We start from the raw sequence: 21,628 nt of genomic DNA on the forward strand, positions 1-21,628 counted from the left end.
TTAGACCAATATTGCTAAATAAGAAAAGCGTTCATCTTACAATAATGGACCAATATTGGGAATTCTAGATTAACGTTATTTCCCAACATTGTGCTAATATATTGTGCTAGTAGGGGTTGCCCCGTGATTACGCGATTTTCAAGATAAATTTTAAGAGAAAATTCTCTCCTTGTGGTGAAATTTCTAACATATCGAGATACCAATCATTAAGGAAAGAATATAATTTGTATTGAACACTGTCACATACACGATTCCATAAATATTTATTATTACATTAGTCCGGTTCTTCTCGAGCTTCCCTCAAATTTAGTAAATATCTATGCACTACGCATATACCTAATCTGACCTTTGCTCGGTGCGGTCTTGTGTGTTCTCAGTTGCTGCGCTGTAGTACCGCCATGCATCTGAATCAGTTTCGCGCAGTCTCTGTATCCTCTATAGAGAGCTGCGTCCAGTGGAGTCATCGAATTACCCTTGCTGGTCCTAAGAACCGCGTTGATTTTCGCGCCATGATCCAAGAGAACTTTGCACGCGTCCAAGTGGCCGTGCAAAGCCGCGACATGGAGAGGCGTCTTGCCATCGTGAGTAGCGACATCCAACGTGCTCGGTCTCTTTTTCGCTAACCATTTTATCAGTTCGATTCTACCGGATGCGACGGCTTCGTGTCCAATCCCCGTGCCACGCACGGTTTTAGCGTGAAGCGATCCACCGTGCTGAGTCAGAATCTTCAAGGTTTCTAACTGGCCCTTAGCTGCGGCGCAAAGTGCTGGTCTGGAAGATGTTGAAATTCTCTTGAAAACTTTTAACTGAGATTGAAATATAACGGTTAGACCCAACATGTACCAAGCACAGTAGAATATCGATTATCGAGAATCGTTATCTTGAAGGAAATCTATTATTTTGCCGAAAGGTCAATTAAAAATTAAGATTATCCATAAACTTGGTAATCTTACGTTCGACCCTTTCGATCTTGGCGATTGGGATCGGCCCCGAGTTTGAGGATGAGAGCGGTGGCATCCGCGTGACCCAAAGTGGCGGCATAATGTAACGCGGAACACCCGTTGTCGTCCACATAGTCTGGATGAGAGCCGCACAAGTTGACGAGTACTTCTACGCATCTCGCGTGGCCCCTCGAGGCTGCGCAATGAAGTGCCGTCAGTCCATCTTTGTCCGAAGTACCTGCGGCTGCCGACCCTCCGGCTCTAAATCAAAGGAAGATCATATAACGAATCTCCCTCAATTGCTCTCGCAACGTTGCTCCGTATTGTCGATTAATGAATTAAAGATTGAAATGTCGATCTGGCATTGAAGAGACTGACGCCTGTTGGAGAACTGAAACTTTTGATCGGAGTCAGTCGTCTACCTTGCTAGAGCCAACACGGCCTCCACGCTACCCGCGCTTGCTGCCCACAGAATCGGTTGCCGTCCGTCTTCGTCCTTGGCGTTCACGTCCGCCCCGAATTCGAGAAGCGTTTGTAGAACTTTCAGACCGACCTTCTTGGGCACGGCGAGTTCTGCCGTGGCGGCCGCGCCGCAACATTGGGCGGCATAGTGAAGTGGAGAGCCGCCCCGTAAATCTGGGGTGGAAGGTCGCGCACCGGCTGCCAGAACCAACCGAACGCATTCCGCTTCCCCGCAGACTGAAAATCGTTTTTGTATCTTTGGCATTTTTTAGGTATTTCTTGAAGTGGACAGTGAAAAAGGATAATATCGGGGAGATAACACCTCGATTCGAGATACCACGTGGTCGGGGCCGCAAAGATCGAAGGGGCCGACAGAGAGTCGCCCTACTAGTAAGAGTTATACTATCGCTCTCTGAAAATCGCAGTGGTATACTTAACACTTACAACTGTAAATCAGTGGCTATTCACTGTTTTCAGTGATAATCCACTGATTGACTTTTAAAGAGCATTATTATTTTAAACCAAAAAGATATTCTACCGCCAGCAAATATTAAGATAATTAAGGTGAATAATCCGACACCACTGTATGGCAACGGAAATACTTCTTTTATTAGCACTGTGCCTGTTGCCAATGGTGTCGGATTATTCACCTTAATTATTAGTATTTTATTTTTAGTTCTTTTATTAATTGTTTTTTTGTTTTTCCCTCATTTTCTTAGAAGGTCAAACTGTCCACTATCGTATATTTATTAAAATTTCCTTAAAAGTTGGGTGTCGGACTGAAACGCAGGGTGCCGTATCGTTCCTTCCGATCTCCGAGGAAACTACGTGCCGTAATGGTCAAGGAAGGTCAGTAGGTCGTCCTGAGTAACGTCGTTGCGGTTCGTTAGCGATCACGCGAGCGTATATCGCGATCGCTTGAGCGACTGACCATAGAAGTCCTTGGATTTTATTTGTACGAAAACTTACGCACGCATAAAAGCGTTTTATCTGTTAGATATACGTCGGTTATATAATATTCCCACGTGTGAAAGAAAAGAAACGTTTATTTCGCGATAACTTATAAAGATTAAACGCCTATTTACTCATATTGCTTCATAATATATTTGGTGTTACCAAACGGAAAGCATCTGGCACAATTTATACAGATTTGCGGAAATAACTGATCTACGTTAAAAACAAAATTCTGATAAACTGGTGAGATGCGTATTAGTAATACATTTTTTGAAAAATTTAGTCATTATTACTGAATTTGATAATAATAGCAAAACGTTTGGTAATAATTATAAACATTTTGAACGAGTCAATTTTGCATTTAGTTGAGTCAACTAAATTCTGCAATGTTTTAACTTTAACAAATTTAATAATCAAGCTTTTTACGCCTTAGTGGTCGAATTGGTGAAACGCCCGTCCAGAGAGAAGGGAAGTCCAAGTTGAAACCCTGACCGAGGTAATATTTTTCGCAATAAATTTTCTGTATTAAAACACTGGCTGGTTAATGTCAACTAAAAAGCTTGATTATTTTTATCTATTACTAGCAACTTAAAGAGATTTCTATGTTTAACAAATTTATATCATCATAATAACCTTTGCATTTAGTTGAAACTATTTCACCATAGATCTAGGTAACATTAACCAAGTCTTTTTTTTCAGTGCGTGCACATATATACGCGAAAAAAAAGGAACAAGTGGAATCCAAGAATAAAAATTAAGGATACGAATTAAAATAAACATAAACGATATGGATAATTTATTAACACAATGAAAACACAGCTAAAAGCTAAAAATAAAAAGAGAAACAATTTGTACGGGTTTAAAATGCAAAAGGATATGTCAGAGATAAAAGCGAGCGATACCAGTGGCCCAATGGAGAACACTGTGTCCCTCGAGATCCTTAGCATTGACATCGGCACCGTTCGCCAGGAGAACCGCGACCAGCTGCGTGTCCCCGGCGATGACCGCGAGATGAAGCGGAGTATGCCCCTCGGCATCAGGAGCGTTCACCAGTTCTGGTGCCGCCGCGGCAACGGCACCACCGGTACCCGCGTCCATGCAATAATGAAGGGCGTTTCTCAACGTGCGATCTCTGTAAGCGGTCGTTTCCGCCTGCTCCTTCAATAATCTCAACACTCTTGCCCTGTCGCCCTGTTGACAGGCGTGCATCAATGGCGTGGCGCCGATGTGTAACACCCTGAAACAGTGCGTCTCTTTCATTCGCCAAGCGAAGAAGGAAGAAGAGAGAATTCGTATTAAAAAGAAAAATGTATTCCGCACACCTTTCATTTTCTCATATAGAATCAATTCCGATTGAACTGCTAAGAAAACTTATTATCCGCTAACGGCAATCGTTTAGGTATCGTGCTGAACCCCGCTCGTCAAACGGATTGACTTGCGAACGAAAATAGAAGAGGAAATTTAAGTAGGGAAATGAATATCGATCGTCTCTACCTGTAAGGTCTCTTCTTGCGATGATCCTGATGCTGCAGGGAGCAGGGTGGATCCTGCGATCGCGATGTACCGGACGGTCTATGTTTGGACGTACGATGATTCGGATAGGGTGTCAGCGGGGGCAAGGACACATCGGCCACGCGATCCGCTTTCTTTGGTTGAGGCTTCTCCTGCGACTTGAGCGGAATCGGCGGTGTCTTAGTGTCCATGCCCGTCTCTGGCACCTACTCGCGACTACTCCAGCCAGTCGCGTGGAAGCATCTTCGGACCTCTCTCTTCGGACGGATCGAACTCATCGCGCCGAGGAGGACGGTTTTCTGGTCTCTCAACCCGAGAGCGAAATAAATACGCTTGAAAGAAAACGACTATTGAGCGTACACGATGGTCCTTGAGATACCTATTTGATTTTGATGCTAATAAAATGAGCGTATGCACGGGGATAAAGTGGGAATATATAGACGTGCACGCACATACGTTTACGCACGAGCTGGATAAGTAAATTTCGCGTGTTTCGCAACACGCTGCGATAATAAATGGAGCCGTCGTAAAAATGAAACTATCGATTTATGTATCTGCGCGCGTGAAGGACGTTGCCGTAAAATCTGTAACGATGCTCCGCATCCTAAAATAAGCATCCATTAAGGGACGACCCAAATTTTCGATTCTAAATCAAAGTTCGGTTACTGACCACGTGGTGAACTGACCAGGTCACTCGCTACCATAGAAACCAGCGGTCACAACACGCGAATACCTATAAAGAACCATAATGGCTGATTCCACGGCAAGGTCGTCACGTGTCGAATTCTAATCTTCACCTAGTGTAGATCGTATGAGCTGTCAGAAAACTGATTACTTAAGACGCCAAGGGGACTATCGAAACCCTGGTACGCATAGTATTCTTTCGACTCATCAGCGTATGGGATAAAAACGTCGTTATTCTTTTTGGAGACTGATTTACTTAAACTTTGTTCTTGTATAACTTCGTTTGTCCGACCAGACGCTGTTTTTACATTGTGTTAATACTAGTGAATTAATTAGATGAGAGCCAATCTAATTACCCAAGTAACATATTTGAGATCGGGTATATTTTGCAATATTCACATTCAGTTCAAAGAGATTGTTACAATTTTCGAAAACCTGTCTTGTAAACGATTTCAAAAAGATAAATATGCAAATAAATAATCAGCGTCGCGCAACTACAGAAATTTGATCCACTTGGTAAAAGTAAACTTCTTGACAAACTCGGTAATTAAGTACATATCATTGCTAGGCGTTTATGGAGAACAAACTTTCGATGAGAAACTTGCATTTTAAGATATCTTTTGCATATTTTAAATCGAAGCATCTTTACGTAAATAAGATTCAAATTAAAATCTCACAAAGTCCGCTTGAAATTATTGAAACAATTTCGTTAACTATCTTCTCCGATCACGCCTTATCCTTAGTCGTTAATTAACGAGATAAGTGTGTCGGCGTTTTTGCCAGAGAAAAATTGCTTCTATGCCGGTTGGACGTCGCGCAAATGAGAGTAAGATCTCATATAGTTCGTAGCCTCGCGCGCAAGATACATACATGCATACGTGCATACATGTATGTATACGTGCAACGAACTCTCACCGTAACGCGGCAATGACTGAAAATCGTTATTTCGTTGATTCACCATGCCGTACATCGATCCGTTATTGCTCCGTTAATAATTCGCCGAGACCTTCGTTTTTCGTGATGTTGCATCATTAATACTTAACTGCAACATCTCTGGCTTTTCGCGTTACGTGCACCACGCTTCGATATATCACATGTTTATTGTTTACGAGATCCAAATTGGTAATCGATCGGGACGCGATGCATATATCACAAGTACTTGCTTACAAAAAAGTTAACAAACAAAACAATTATCCACGTTTCTGTGCTGCCAAATGTATTTCTCGATGCGCACACAAGGGATGTGTACCAATAATTTCTCTCTTTTCAATTTTCACCAATAAGCGCAAGTAACTAAATTTACATTACTTGAACATGAGAAACCGTGTTTCATGAAATATTCAAAGACTTAACTTTTACTGAAAAATAGAAAGATACGTATATCCTTGTAACAGTTGTAACATTCTTAGTAATCGTATCGATTGTTTATAAATGTTTACAAATTAACCAAATGAATATTTCAAAGTTTAAAATTGTTAAAATAAATTTATATGATTATTGAAAAATCGCATCAATTTTAAAACATTAAATAAACGTCAAATAAAGATCGGTGAACATTAAAATGGAAAGTAGAATAATGTGACTTTAATATGTGCGCCCGCCGGCTCACATTGGCCCGAATAAATTTTCTCGCTTGATTAAGTTACGTCATTTAATTAAATTATATATTTTTATTTTATTTACATTTTTAATTCCTTGCAGAAATAGAAGCAAACTTTTTATACCGCTTAAAGCCTTCTATTACGAGACAGGCTTCTAATATGAGATAGTAGGTTTTCAACATCCAAATTCAGTCAGAAATCTGTTTCGCGACGATTACACGATCTAACAATGAATTTTCCACTAGACAGATTTCACTTCAAGGGCAATAAATTCATGGTGGAACCAACGGAGATGTCTGTTAATTTGGCACCAACTCTGCTGCCTCATATTAGGAGCTTATCTCATAATAGGGGACTCCTCTGGGATATAGGAATATCCCAGAGAACGTTGAAATATCTTTAGACAAAAAGATATCTTTTAGACATCCTGTAGACATGCGTATTGTTTGGGGTGGTCATGTCTACATAATATCAACCAAACAATATGCGAGATATTTAGTCGATCGTCGTTCTGGTATAATATCTAATATGTATATTTAATTGATGTATACTTACCTCGCGTTATAAATTACGCAGCTAAATTGTGTTGTTTGCTCATTATTTTGGCGCCAGATTTCAAAAGTCAAAGTTCGGTTGTCAAACGTTGCCTTCGGCCACGAGGTCGACTCGTTCTCGCGACAGTGAAACGTACCTTTAGAGGGTGGAGAGCGCACTGAACGCTCCGCATTAGCACGAGCAAGTTAACGTAAGGGTTGCTTAGATACCACCGCGTCTCAGAAACGTGTCAACAAAAACTAACATAAGTTTGATAATCTATATTCTATATTATCAAACGCGTACAAAAGATTTTTGCAACTTTTACTTTAACACGCTAAACATTGAATACTGTTAAACTCTCAGAGTTTTTTCAGAAACTTAAAAAAATTCTCTCGAAATGTAAACGGTCAATAATGCTTCGATTAATGAAAACTACAATTGATAAAAGCTACGTTTTTCGTATCAGTTTCTGATTTGAACAAAATTTAAGTTCGTTATTAGACATAATTAAATAAAATTTTAAAGGTTTTTTCTCTAAAGAAAAAATCCATTGAAATCAACAATTATTTTGTAAAAATTATTTTGAAATTATATATAGTTAAAAATTTATTTTCTAATTATGTATTTAATATATATGATAAATCATTTGTATTTCTTGAAATATTAGTATTCAGAAGTACGTAGACAATTGGGGGTATAGCTCAGTGGTAGAGCATTCGACTGCAGATCGAGAGGTCCCCGGTTCAAACCCGGGTGCCCCCTCATAGATTTTTTTTTCTACGATCGCAAGTATTCTCACTGAGAATCAAATTTGTATTTAATTTTCAATCTCGTTGTAACGGTTACTTTAATAAACATTATAATATAATATATACATCTATTACTTTACTTTAGTTTACAATTAGTATTTATTAATGAAATCTTTAAATTGTTTCTTTTTAAAATATAGGAATAAATTAATTCCTATATTTTGATTTAATTTTTACGGATCATTTTTTATTAATTCTAAATCAAATTAATAAACATTTACAGAAATGTATTCTCAAATGGGATATTGGGCTATATATCTTAATTTTTGAAGAGAATAATACTAAAAATAATAATTTCATATTTTTAATTGATTGATGGAAGCACAACACTATTTTATTTAAAAAAAATTTATTGATAATTTTATGTAGTAATATTGAGTTGATATATTGTAAACAGATTACATAGTATGAATCCTGTCCGATTCTTTTATAGATGTAACATTATATATCCAACAATAAGAAAACAATACACAAACAAATCCCTCTATTCTAAAATAAATTTTCCATCTCCTTTTATACTGCTCTTTCGTCATTCACATTGGATAATCTCACGTGATCATAATATCTTTTATTCATTTCTTATTCTAAATTACATGAATAAGATTGAAGACTAAGGAGAAACTAAGATAAAGAAAGTACTTAATCCAATAACTTTAGAATAGAGAAATTCACTGTAAAAAATATATAAAACATTATATCATAAATTTAATTTTGTGCGTATTTGAATATTTGTGGATACTAAAAAAACAAGAAGTTCCTCTAATTGTAAGATTACTTAATATCTTTTCAATTAGAAAACATTATGGATATTACATATGTTACAATAATTTCATATTTACGCTAGTATTGCTAGTATTATTCGGCTCAAAATTATTTTAATATTCTATGGTAGAATCAACGTCAGTCTTTTAATATTAGTTTCTGTCAATATTAGCACAAAGATGAAAACATTAGATATAGTTTGTCACAAACTGTACCATTTAACACATCGCTTTCTTAACATATTCAAATCCATCTTGTTGTTATATAATCTTAATATATCAACAATTATTACCAATCCTTAATTTTACATAATGAGTAATAGCTTATTAATATTTGGAAGACTTAATAATATAACCGTTTTAAATCTATATTTTGCTATCCACAAATAAAAAGTGAGTTACGTGGAATATACATATATAAACTTTATGAACAATCTGCTTTGATAAGGCAACTTGTAAAATTTGTATATAATCTAAAATATTAAAAATGGTTTTTCGATATCTATTTTATAAATGTATATGCTTATAAAGAAATATAGCGTTATTTTGAGAAATAACCTTTTTGTACACAGCAGTTGTGTGACACAATGATGTCAAAGATTTTTATATTTGTGCCTAATCTTCTGAAAATCGATAATACTCCGCAATGTGAGTAAGCATATCTTGAAACACGGTAGAAGGTGACGTACCAAATTTTTGTCTCCACAAATGCCTAGCAATGATATGTTGGCCTGACGTATGCGTAGCTTCTTGAACTTCCTCACATATTTCGACGGCGCTTTGCCAAATTGTTTCTTAAAGCATTAGGAGAAAAATAATTGCGTGAAAATTGTGTTTAGAGAAAACAAAAGTATCCCAATATTAAAGCACGTAATTACCAAGATTGTCGAGAAGTTTACTTTTACCAGGTGGGTCAAATTTCTGTAGTTGCTCGACACTGATAAGTTTGTATTGTCTTAAATTCTGTAAAGCTTCGTAACTGCAGCAGCGAGCGCGATCATTTGCTACTATATAACTTCCTGGTAGCGTATGCCTGGCAATCTCCCTCAAAGCTTCTTTCACCATGTTACTCTTGTCGACTCCTGTTTGTAACTTGTCAATTTTTTGCGGCTTAAAATACACACAACGCAAAGTAAATGTAAAGTTGAAGTAAAATGATATATCTTGCAATTAAGATGTGCTACGCTCAAGTGTTACCTCTGGAATAGCTTCGATCATGTGTAGCCATACGCGAGGTGGTACAGTATTTGCTTCCGCAACGCATATTATTGTATGTGAATTATTATTACGTTTCTTGGCAGAGTTTACGTCTGGCTGATGCTCCGTCATATAGCCACCAGGAAATTCGTCCACAATTAATATTGCACCTTCGCCGCCTAACAGCCACTCATCTGGATGTTTCTTGATATAGATTGCGGAAACTTCGTCGCACCGCTCGTATATCTTTCTAACAACGTGTTTCTTTACATCTGCAATAATATATGCGCGTGTATCTGATGCTACGGGATCTTGATTATGTTTCAAGGCTTGTAATTGTATAAATGAAGACCTAAGTAAGAAGCGGTACTTTCACAAGGAATCTTTTGACACCATCCTAGTATCACTTGAAGGCACATTTTCAGATCACACTTTATTCCGAAAAAGAAAGACTTTTCTCTTATGGACTGCTTTCTCATGCAGTCAGGACAGGACCAACTGTACTTGTCTACGATTCTTGCAGGACTCCAGATCAAATTGCGCCCTTTACAATCCGAATGTGGACAACTGTAGCCTGGGTGAAGCAAACTCATTTCTTTCAACCAACCGCATAATTCCCCCTCGTGGCCCTGTTGCAGCATCGGTCGAACGGAGACGTCAAAAAATCCACAATCGCTAAAAAGCCCCGAGCATGTCCTGCAAATGTTTGTATCGTAAATTAACCGTAACGTCGTAGGCTGAGTTTGACAGGAGTAAACAACGTTCCGCGGCTTCAATTACCTTGAATTTTTGGCCTTTGCGTTTTTCATCATTAATTCTAAGGTACTAGGCAGTATAATTGGCTTAACGCTACTAGCTCTCGCGTCTAACAAATACGTAATAACGACGAATAAAACTTTGCTCGCGCTTAAACAAAAAGTGAACAAAAAAACAATTATAAGAACCTAACGCTAACAGGAACCGATCAAGTGACCGTGGCGGAGTCCATTGTTATCTATATACGTATAAATACATATATATATATGTTAGATAGAGGCACAACTCGCTGCGCGTTGGCAGCGTCGCAGCCGAAACGAAAGGCGCGTGCGCGAAAGGGGCCTCGATTTGAAATCGGGCGCCGATGTTAATGCCCAGTTCAATAAAAATTATAATAAATTGTCGACGAAGGACGAAAACAGAGAAAAGTGGAAAAATGATATCGAGAAGTCAAAATGGACTGAAACATTAATGCGCTGACTTACCTCTCAATCTTCTTCCGTTACAATCTTTATCGGAAAATTTCTCCTTTTATCAAGATCGAGAGAGAAAGATTTATATAAATTCTTTTATAAAATTTAGAGAACACATTAAAATTACCTTCAATACTTTCTTCTTTTTTTCCTTTTATTAAGAACACGTTTTACAAAGCAAAATCTTGTGATGGTGGAAGTTGTGGAGGCTGAAGACTACAGAGTTGGTGTCGATAGGTACATTTTAACAAGGTTCCGAAAAGGTGAGTGCGGATAAGGATATCGGCACATTAATATAAAAAGTATTCTTTGAGTGACAGCGTGAATATTAGGCCGACACACTCATTCATTCGTTCATTTATTCAAGTATTTATTCGTTCGATCAGTCAGGTCGGTCAGTCGATCGGTCAATCTGTCCAAAAGATAGATAGGCAAACATTTTTGTCTACATACGCTGCACAAATACACTGCACGTTCATATGTATGCACTTGAAAGCTAAACACATGATTTGTCTACGTATAATTTTCTAGTGGAAAACACAGTGCAAACGAAGATCGCTGATATATGAGATACAAAGTACTTTATACAATATAAACAGATTATTGCTCGATGCAATAAACACGATAGAGCTATCTTCCTGTTAATATAATAATAGCACGCGCATGAAATAGAAGTGATGCTTTTTTTTTAAACGTCGATCAATGTCACGAGTTGGTCGACTTGACCGGTAGGATTAATGTGATAAATTTATACAAGTCGTTAGTTGGGTCGTTAAGTATCACGCACAGACGCAACTTATATTTATCCGATTTTCTACTAAGTGCACTCGCCATGAATTCTGGGAATTTTGTTCAACTGTCGTTTCGATAATCGTAACAAGAAGATAGCAACGGAAGAGCTCGTCGAGGAATAGAGCACAAATGATATATAATCAGCCTCTATAATGATATTCCGATGGAAAATTTCTCACGCAAAGGCTCACGTCGCGTGAAAACGCATCAACGTGGTATAAGAAGCGATAACTTTATTACGGATAATCAAACTTGCGTAATTGAAAGTTTGGTGACTAATAAAGTGAAATTATCTTTTGATAGGATCGCGCGATTGTCATTACGAACAATCAACTCTGCGTAAATACAGTTGGATCTTATAAAATATATGATGATCGAGATCGAGATATTGAGAAGAAAACGAGCACAGTTATCCTTTTCTTTATATTTCAGATATATTGCGTGCATAGGAAGGCGCAGTTTCAAGATTTGACAACGAAAACTTCAATCACACCGCATCCTATTCAGGCGATAATAACGTAAACGTTACAACATGATACTACTGTAACAACAGTGGCAACTGGCAGATAAACAGACAGTTTGGCAGGTATGATGAACGTAAAACCAAACATGTACACGTGACACTTAACCAGACTTTTTCTTTTGCATCTCCCTCTTAGCTACTCCCTCTCTCTCTCTCGTTCTTTCATTCATTCACAATTCTTTCTTTCTTTTGCTCTTCTTGCCTCCATTACTCTTATTCATTCCTATTCTCTATATCCACGAAGTCCTATAATAATGTAATATAGGCTTTAGTACTCTATAATGTATGCTAAACTAGGACTACCACTACGCCGTCTAAACACGGCGCAGTATTCTTAATTAATATTAGGAATATCGGCAGTGAAATTCCAATGACAGACGCGGCAGGCAGGCAATCAGTCCGGCAAAGTCTGTGGCACTTGCGCTGTTCCGGTGCGTAAAACAGATAAAACTGATTGTCGGGGTGCCCCGCACGTTTAATTTTTAACATTCAGTGTCGACACACGACTGCACGCAATGTCTACAAAGATAATGAATCAAAATTAGGGAGGGGGGGCACCCCACTGCTCGTACCGAGCAATCTCGCTTTTCTATTTCCACCATGGCACCTTCATCGTCATGTTCCACCATTACTTGACATCGTCATCTTACTCTACTTTTTTCTTCCATTGAAAAATAATTTCTTTACAATACTTGGTGATGTGTCCACCGACGAATACGGATCGCCGCGATCGACCTTCGCTTGCTCGATTTGATCAGAGGCAAACCGATGTTGTGTTTGAATTGTCCGAAACGAAGATTACTAAGATTATAAATCACAAATGAAATCACAGACTTTCGTTGGTGGTTCGAATAGAGAGGGGCCGTACATTGCAATTAGAACAACGTCGTAGGCATTATCAGGAAAAGTTTGATGAGAGGCACGGGGAACTCTTCTATTCCCCACTGCATTTCATTCCCATCCATTCTCCTTGATCATATGGGCAAGTTCGATTATAAATTTTCCTTCCTTGTACTTTTGACTTGACTCGAACGCATGCTCCTAAAAAAAATAACATCACACGATTAACAATCTTTCTTTATTCCTTCTTTAACAGTAATTTTCAGTTAACGGATAACTAACGTATTTCCACCCTAGGGTGGTTTTGCAGCACTCGCAATAGATATCAGCGACAGCGTGCAGCCCAGTTAACAGAACTCGCTCCTCCGCGGGACCGCAACCTACGTTCACCCTACGTAACGTAATTATCATTTTTCCATTTCTGTCATATGTGTTCTGTGTTATATGTATACGTATCGATCGATGTTGACATAAAACACACAAAGAATATCCTTAAATTACAACCATTACTAAAAATTGCAACATCGGGAAGAGTATTTACTTCTTTACTTTACTTTTCGTTCACGTTATTTAGAAAACTGCCAAACATTGCGAAATTACTGACATTTTCTTAGTGCAAATAATTTCGACAATTCTCGCGCAAATTACATTTGCACCGTAGACTGATAGAAACCTTATTTTTCATTCGTCGACAGCCATTGAAACAAAGCATCGTATACAAAGATGTGTGGGAAACCAAAAAGTACAAAGGTCGAATTTTTAGAGAAAATTAATTGTGAGTGGGAATAAATACAGAAAATTCTATTAATAACTCGAAAGGATAAAAATAGAGTTCTAGGACATCCTGTATGTAGGTATTATAAAAGTGGCCAATGTCAAAGATCTCAAAGTTGTTCTATTTCCAACGTATCGGTTATACTTACACAGAATTAAAAAGATAGGCACGACCTTGACTGCCCTGGAAGGACTGAAAATGCGAAACGGACAAAATTATTTATACCATCGGCGTGTTACGCGATACAACGGGGAAAGTTAAGCCTATTATTAGTCGTTATCGAACTATTTGCGATTCCGATCGGGGCGTCAACTTTTACCCGCTACAGCCTTGTGTCTCGGTAACGGGTTTTTTTTCCCCCCCGAGATTAACCGAAACTACGTGTCGCTATCTGACCAAATACGAACGATAGTAATCATGCGTTATCGCACGTTATTACGCACGCGGCGTGTCTACGCAGCCGTATTCCGACTTTAACCGATTGCACGTAGAATATGACGTCAAAGCAAAGGCAAAGTCACGCGGGTCTTTTCTTGTAACAAACAAATCGAAATAGAAATCGGTCTTCTCTCCTTATCGCTCGTGCGTTACGTGTAAATTCGTTAACATAGATTAGCAAAGTACGCCGGCGGGTTTCTTCAACGTCACGATCCACCGTATTCGCGGCAAATTGTCGGAGAGGCTCCGGTCGGAGTAAAAACGGGGGGGGGGGGGGAAACAAGATTTGCCGCGGATCGAGGCCGTGCGGCTTACCTTAGAGATGAGTTCGTCGTGATTGGCGAGATGAGCACGGCAGTGAATGCACGAGTAAGTGCGGTGACAGGAAGGTAGATACGCTTGAAAAGTTTTCACCATGATGGCGTGTCCAAGCGAGCGAAAAGACACTTCGCCCTTGCTCGCTATCCTCCTATCCTCTTGCCGGACGTAAGGATACAGATCTCTTGCCGGGAGATTTACGGGCTCTTTCTCTCTCTCTCTCTCTCTCTTCTCTCTCTCTCAGTGCTCTCCTCTCTCTCTCTCTCTCTCTCTCTCGCTCTCTTATCTTTCACCTAGAGGACCACGAGACTGAGTTTCTCCGAAACGCGGGGTGGTGGTGCGATAGTAGCCCCGTTCACCGCCGCTTCGTGCTCCGATCAGCTGTTGAGCTGGTTCAGACAGCGCCGGTTCGGGGACACCTGTAAAGCGAGGGAGATTACGTCGAGGGAAAACGAAAACGCGACTCGTCGATTTTCATTTCGTATCGATTCTCCCGCTGGCAACTGTGGACGTGGTACAAACGGACCCACCATGCGCGCTCTACGAAAAAGTAAAGCCAGAATAACCGAGTGAGGTAGAGAAGAAAGGGGCTCGATTGCTATGTTCAAGCGTAACGTTCCTCTTTGACAGCTGGAGATAGGCCGTTTTTAGAGTTTTAGAAAGAAGAATGTTTAACTTTTCTCGAATGGTGCCGTAGTATTCCCTTTATTCGTTGTCTCACTCGGTTACTCTGGCCTCACTTTTACCACACCACGTCCATGCATGCGTTTGGACCCGGGACAATTGTTTTATTTCTCCTTCGCGCCCTTGGGTACCGCGAGAATATTTTTACCGTAAAACTCGACGACGCGGATCTCGCCGAACGCGCGGGCGTTTCGTGAATAGATTCGATAAAACGTTATTCGTATCACGAATTAGCGGGTAGCTTTTTACACACAGAGCCGCACGGCTTGACATTGGCCCGAGATAGCGCTGTTATAGCACGCTGCAATTTTCACGATACACGCGTTCCGTGCCGACAGCATATCGATCGCACCTTCGTGAATTACGCGATCAACATTTGTTAGTGTCTGCCAGTGAATTGCGTTAACAGTGACATTCAAAGTGGAGCAATTGGAAACCACGGCGAGAGATTGATATAGATTAATTTTTGTCTCGCGCGAAACACGTCTCGCTCGCAAAATTCGTAACTTTAGCCGTCGATACGTAATCGACGTTGGTTTCTCGTTCTTTGTTTTGTAAAAAAAAAAATTGCAACGAAGAGCGCAACGACAGTTGCGGAAATGACGTCGAGAGCGAGGCGGCTTCGAAAGGCAATTGCATCGATGTGACTCGATATCGACTGATACGTGCCGCCACGTGCTGGCGCACGTTCAAACAAAGAGACAAGGACGTTATTATGAATCGTTAAAGATAGAGGCCTTCTCTGTACGCGGCACGGATAGCTTATCCCTCTTTAGGAAGCGGACGCTTCATAAATGCTAATCGCACACGTTCTCACGAGATATGCCCGCTAATCGAAAGCCCGATTTTCCCGCGACGGCCTCGCGAAGAGTCGATTCCTCCTGGCACGGAAGTGGCCGCAGAACCTGGTTCCTTCGCCGGGCGGGTCGCAGAGTGTTGGCGGCCGTTGCGATTCACGAGCGCGGACGAGAGACAGCAGTTTTTGCGAGCGGTAATCCAACTCCGTTCATCGGAAGTGTCGGAGTCGAGTATCGGAATTCGCTCGGATTCGCGAGCGCGTATTGAATTCGATCCTATCCTCGCCGGCGCGCGGCGACTGGCGCAGCGAGGAGGAGAACGAGAACGTATGGGAACGGCTTTCCTAACGGATGTCCGAGAACAAAGGGAGACGGGACTTTCGAGTCAATACACTAGTCAAGGTCATTGCTACTTATTGTAGACGCAACGGCGTCTTTTTTTTCTCCTCTCGTCGCGCAAGTGCGCGCGACGATGACTCGCCGCGGGACTCGAGCCTCGGTCTCGATTGAAAACGCGTAAAAAGATAATGGCAATACAATTTGCGCCGCAGCTTGCTCATTCGTATTCAACCCCCTCGGATACATCAAGTTTTGCCGAGCAGTCTGATGGCGGATGACAAAGTAATAGTTTCTGGTACGATCAAATGAAGAAAATCGCTCGTCAAATGTTTATCGGCGCGGGAGTATTAACACTTGGGAGAAAAAAAAACCGATTCCCAATGAACGAGCCTCGCGCAGGCGGGTCCAAGAGAAGCGAGCGAGGGGTTGACGACCGTGGGCCGAAGGAGGGGGCTTTGCCCCCTAAGTTATTTATAAACTGCCTTCTATATAAGAGAATTTACCCGAGTCCGTAACCCCTTTACCCCGCATTAGCCACATTACGAACGGGGATCGAATGGGCCGAGAGCCATTGCCCCCGTCGCAAACGTCGCGAGCGTCGCGACTGATTACGGCGCGGGGATAAGGAGAGGCTGGCAGTTTCGAGCGTACACGGAAAATTCGAAAGAAGCTGAGGGGGTTACGCTCTCACGAAACATATCTGGGGAATAAAAAGCGTGTCGACAGCCCAGCAATTTCGCGAGGATCCCTAGAACGCGATAATGCTCGAGCAAATGTAATGAGTTTCGCCGGGCTCCTAATCGAGCAATTTGGAGAAAGGTATCGCTTCAACAACAAGGAAAAAGTTGAAGAAACGAAATAACAGCCGCGGAGCGTTTCGTCACGGTATTTCGAGATAACGCGGGAGAGGTGGAACGAGGGGTAAACCGCTGAGGGCATCGCGGTGTACAGATTTGCGGGATTAGCGGGCATTTTTGGGGCATCAGTTTGGGCGCGTTGTAAAGATAAGGCAATGCCCACTGGGCATTAGTGGGCATTTGGTGTACACGATTTTGGTCAGCGGTTCACCCCTCGAGGAGGAAGATCCAATCCAGGCGACCAATCTCTTTCGCAAGGTCGTATCTCGATTTTACACAACTTCCGCTTCTTCCGTTTAAACGCACGTTCTTAACCCCTTCAGTCACGAATTTTTCTAGCTATCGGTTTATCATAACAATTGGTTTACAGGGGTTTCTGGGGTCGCTGGTCAACATCTGGTCAACATCTAGTAAATTTGCTCACTTTTGTAATGTTCACCCAAGTATTGGATACACAATCGACCACCTGAAACCAAATCTTAAAAAACATTATTTTTCAAAATTTTTGTCAGCCATATTGGACCCGCCATTTTGAATTTTGAAAACCTCACACCGGATTCGTAGTCAGCGAGCTCAAAAACCCCCTGTATACAAATTTCTAGGAAATAATAGCTAATATTGTTTCTTGGCATGAATTTATTTAAAAAATTTGGCAATTTTCTGGTACTTATTTGTTATTAACAATAATTATACAAAACATTTATGCATTATTAAAATTTTTTATACTTATCAGGATCGCAGGAAGGTAAGAAACAAAAACTGGAAAGAAATTGGTTATATACTGCTCGTAAAGCTTAAAAAAAAAAACCGGTGGTATCCAGGTGGCACGCTGTGACCGAAGGGGCTAAACGAGCGTTTGAGCGGAAAAAGGGGAAATTGCGTAAAATCGAGACACGACCTTGCGAAAGAGATCGGTCGAAATGCTGATGCAAGGTGGTGCAATTATACCCGCGGTCCCGCGACACTCCCGATCGAGCTCCTTACAGTTCTTTGGAAATATTCTCGAAAACGAGTTTCGCGGGGGGGGGGGGGGGAAACGGGGAGAAGCGGGAAAATTTGCAGCGGCTCGGAGAGACGAGAGAAGAGACGCGCGAGAGGGCGGGGGAGGGGGAGGGAGGTGGTAGCGGAGCAGGCGCGTGCGGCGATTCCGTCGCGCGCAGTCAGCTGATAGTCCAGTCAGCTGTAAATGTACACAAAACCGTTGTCCAACAGGTTCACGCGCCGCGCCGCGACGCCACGTTCGATCGAGCCGCGCGTCCGAGCCGCAAGGGCACCTCGCGGATGCGATCCCGCCTCTCCCGGCCCTCGATCGCGCGCGATCGATCGCGCCGAATCGTTGAGCGCGGATGCGACTGGGTTGCCGCTGGTGTGCGCGGGACGGAGTCACTCCCGCGCAACTGCACGTCCGTTGCCGAAGGAACGCGAGATTCTCGCGACTTGGACGAATAAGGAAAATCGGGCCCAAGTATATTGCTCGTTTACTTTAATTCATTCTGGTTTCACCGATGCCGTTGTCGCGTTATCCAGTCGAAACGTCTAAATCGCGCGAACGGCTCTTGGAAACGGAATAATTGCGAAAAGTACGAAAATAGCTGCGACGCAAACAGCGTGCGAAATTCAAGCAAAATGAGCGAGTGAGAGAGAGAGAACGCGGCCAAGATAATCGTCCCGATGTTTTCAAGTCGCGACGCGAATCAGCTGTGAATGTATACAAAACAAGCCGATGCGCATTATCTTGGTGACAGTACGTATTCGTGTCGCTCGTCGTACGCGTGTGCGTGCGCGAACACGCGATCCGTTACGCGCGCAAGGGAAATAAACAGCCGCGGCGTAAACAGGCGCGACGTGACGAATAGAGTCGACGTCTAGACAGGTCCATTTTGCGTAGGATCGAACATTCGCGTCTCGATCTATACAAAGAGGCGCCGAGTTTCGAGCGCGCGCGCGGACACCTGCGCCCACCCGGATCCGCTCGTCCCGAAACGCCGTTGTTGGGAAGAACGAGTCGATTGCTCTCTATCTCTCTCTCTCGCGTCGCGTCGCGTGAAGAAAATCGGAGCGAGCCATTGATAACGGCGAAGGAGGAATCGTTAATCCGACGCGATGCTCGCGGGAGAGAAGAGACGAGACGAGGTGAGACGAGGCGCGACGCGACGCGGCGCGGCGCGGCGAGACGAGGCGAGGCGAGGCGAAACGCTGCGAGGGGGTGAGGGGGTGAGGCGGAGCGAGGCACGACGAATGAGGCAGCTGACAGGCCCCATTAGCTGAGAACGTACACAAACCCGATGCTTTAACCGTGGCGTACCCGCGAGCATCGTCGCGGGATTATTCTCGCCCTCCGTCGCGAGGAGGACGTCCCTTGTCGAATCCGACGGAGGTGCGGAAACAATAATGCGTAGTTGGAGACTCGGAGCGGAGAGAGAGAGAGAGAGAGAGAGATAGAGACAGAGACGAACAAGTATGGAGTACGTAACTGTGACTGCGCTGTTACGACGGGGACGATCGCCGCTCGATGGCGACGACTCGGCCGCACCGAACAGCCGAGAGAGCTTGTTTACTGGTCGCGCTTACGTGAAGCGCGCGTCGTCGAGTGTCGCACTCGCATTCGCTCCCCCGTGTGTCGTCGTAGCTAGGCAAGCGCGCCGCGTCGCGTCCGCTCGGCCGAGGGTACGCGCGACGACGGGCCCGCGTAGGTGAGGTAGAGGTAAACAAAGACGCGTGCACGCGGGGGGTAAACGTCGTCGGGACGGGCTGTTGACGTACCTCCATATGCATCCGTGAGCGCTGCGGCGGAGCGCGACGACGACGCGGGTTCTCGGTGTTCCCTCTGCCTCGCGACTCGTAACGCGGAGCGCGGCTCGCGGCTCGCGGATCACGGCTGCTTCGTCTGCGTGCTGTGCCACGAGCGACCACGGCGACGACGACGGTCCGTTTTGATCATCACTAACGCGAAACGCGCACGTACGTCCAACGAACGCCGTACCGCTGATCGACTCGGCGTCGTTCGATTTATTTCGGTTCGTCCGCAGGCGAAATCGCGCATACGATGACCCGCGCGCACGCGCCCGACGCCGCCCCCCGATTGCGGACATCACCGGTAGGGGCGCGCGTCGCCACACTACTGGGCGGCCGCCGCAAAGTGCCCCGCGTACACGGGGGTGTCGCGCTCCTTCTTTCTTATTTATTAACTGCAGCTTCTCTCCTCCCGTGTGATTCATCCAGACTTTGCGATGCGCACACATACGCACCTTATTATTCCACGTACATAATTTTACGTCGATCTTTGTCACGAAAAAAATGTGTTATGAGAAAAAAATACATACATCCTCCTTCTTTATTTTAGCGGACATCTAGCCTAGGTAACAGATTCGTTTCTTTTGTTCTCGCGCGACTCTTTACAAAGAATTACAAGGCTGATCTGGATGAGTGTTCTTTATATGACACATCCGCCTGTTAGCTCTTCCTTTCTTTCCAAATACCGCCGAGATATTGTTCGCTCCGCGCGTCGCGTTAAATTTGAATTGTTCGGAGAATTTTGCGAGTCCAGCCACGAACAGCAATGACATTCGAATAATCCGTACTCGTAGAAAATGTACGAAGGGCTGCTTTCGTGAGGAGATGAAAATGATGCAGATTAAAATGACCTTGTGCTATGATTGGTAATTTTAATCTGGGTCATTTTCATCTTCTCGCGAAAGCAGCCAAGGATATCCTAGTATACTGAGAACATCCCTGTATATATCTTATATTTTGCAAAATTACGCAGACATTCTCAGAATTTACATCTGTTGTTAGGCTTGTCTTCAGTCAACATAATATAACAACGAGTTAAACGAAGTAGATGCAATAGTGTTTTAAATAGACGCTTTTGGTATGCTTTTGCCACTTAATTTTATACGCCATTTTTCCGTATCTGTAACGTCTCGATATTCAGATCGTCATGTTGGAACGTAAAGCGTTTGAAATTTCAAACGTATCTTCGGCGCCCCAGCATCAAAGCCATTTTATCATTACTTATCATTACATGAGAGATTGAAAGTCTGATCGCACACCGACAACTTTACTACGATCTGCACAAAACTTTTTCTTTAATTTCAATGTCACTTATGATGCATAGTAAAAGGAAATTTTTTAGCACGAGGTTGGCGCTAGACATTAGAGCGTGGACGAATGGCGTCAAGCACGAACAATTATACGATTATAACTCATGCATAATTTCATAATAATGATGATGATTCACGAGCTCGATGCTTCAATACTCGTTTGTTTCACGAAACATCGAGATACGTACGTTGAATACTCTTTCGAAATTGCACATGTTTCACAAGTAATTGATTAAATGTAGGGAGATGCCCCTGCTTTTAAAAACCGATTTCAATTTTAAATCTTGCGAATCTTCTTACACTTTAATCACGATGCCTTCTTGCCTAGGCCCGATAGTATAATTTAAGTATTTCAACAGTATCAGACGACTAAAAATAATTAACAAAATTAATTTCTAATTAAAAATAGTTTTTTAAATACAATGCAAGTACTGTGTCATGTATGGCGCTCTTTTAAAGTAAGTTTATTTCGTGA

General features: G+C 42.4%; 3 protein-coding genes, 1 long non-coding RNA gene and 1 other non-coding gene across 13 annotated transcripts in view; 2 read left to right on the forward strand and 3 right to left on the reverse strand.

Annotated features, from left to right (window-relative positions):
* The window catches only part of LOC105563534, a 16,353-nt gene extending 13,260 nt beyond the window's left edge, over positions 1–3,093 (forward strand). Inside the window, exons 2-5 of one of the 2 annotated variants that reach the window (XR_001009046.1) lie at positions 1,676–1,793; positions 2,123–2,252; positions 2,791–2,853; positions 3,057–3,093. This is a non-coding gene — a long non-coding RNA (uncharacterized LOC105563534). Of the gene's footprint in view, positions 1–1,675; positions 1,794–2,122; positions 2,854–3,056 lie in introns of both variants that reach the window. The other variant, XR_001009047.1, reaches the window with a different exon arrangement.
* The window catches only part of LOC105563533 (ankycorbin), a 13,298-nt gene extending 6,444 nt beyond the window's left edge, over positions 1–6,854 (reverse strand). For 5 of the 7 annotated variants that reach the window (XM_012015178.1, XM_012015177.1, XM_012015179.1 and 2 more), the window contains exons 1-5: positions 3,852–6,353; positions 3,260–3,594; positions 1,364–1,640; positions 954–1,202; positions 347–771 (exon numbers count right to left, since the gene is read on the reverse strand). In XM_012015178.1, coding sequence (XP_011870568.1) covers positions 347–771; positions 954–1,202; positions 1,364–1,640; positions 3,260–3,594; positions 3,852–4,060 — 1,495 coding nt within the window. In that variant the 5' untranslated portion in view covers positions 4,061–6,353. Of the gene's footprint in view, positions 1–346; positions 772–953; positions 1,203–1,363; positions 1,641–3,259; positions 3,595–3,851; positions 6,354–6,709 lie in introns of those variants that run through there. The other 2 variants (XM_012015176.1, XM_012015175.1) reach the window with 2 other exon arrangements.
* Positions 6,855–7,381: 527 nt separating this feature from the next.
* Positions 7,382–7,453, forward strand: Trnac-gca. The gene has a single exon. It is a non-coding gene; the product is annotated as a tRNA-Cys (tRNA).
* Positions 7,454–7,832: 379 nt separating this feature from the next.
* Positions 7,833–10,442, reverse strand: LOC105563537. Its single transcript, XM_012015186.1, has 6 exons — positions 10,403–10,442; positions 10,239–10,323; positions 9,811–10,154; positions 9,459–9,730; positions 9,140–9,371; positions 7,833–9,055 (listed from the first exon to the last, which is right to left on the reverse strand). The coding sequence occupies exons 2-6, from the start codon at positions 10,268–10,270 to the stop codon at positions 8,877–8,879; spliced, it is 1,059 nt and encodes a 352-aa protein (XP_011870576.1). The 5' UTR covers positions 10,271–10,323; positions 10,403–10,442; the 3' UTR covers positions 7,833–8,876.
* Positions 10,443–10,812: 370 nt separating this feature from the next.
* Positions 10,813–20,157, reverse strand: LOC105563538 (protein yippee-like 1). Of its 2 annotated transcripts, XM_012015188.1 has the most exons (5): positions 19,814–20,106; positions 14,371–14,792; positions 13,766–13,809; positions 13,125–13,233; positions 10,813–13,043 (listed from the first exon to the last, which is right to left on the reverse strand). In XM_012015188.1, exons 2-5 carry the CDS (start codon positions 14,470–14,472, stop codon positions 12,954–12,956), a joined length of 345 nt encoding a protein of 114 aa, XP_011870578.1. In that variant the 5' UTR covers positions 14,473–14,792; positions 19,814–20,106; the 3' UTR covers positions 10,813–12,953. The 2 variants fall into 2 exon arrangements, with proteins under 2 accessions (XP_011870578.1, XP_011870577.1); XM_012015187.1 differs by lacking the exons at positions 10,813–13,043; positions 13,125–13,233; positions 13,766–13,809 and having other exon boundaries at positions 14,469–14,792; positions 19,814–20,157.
* Positions 20,158–21,628: the final 1,471 nt, after the last annotated feature.

This window comes from Vollenhovia emeryi, unplaced genomic scaffold (assembly GCF_000949405.1).
Source record: "Vollenhovia emeryi isolate VEMERY1.0 unplaced genomic scaffold, V.emery_V1.0 DF939174.1, whole genome shotgun sequence".
NCBI lineage: Eukaryota > Metazoa > Arthropoda > Insecta > Hymenoptera > Formicidae > Vollenhovia > Vollenhovia emeryi.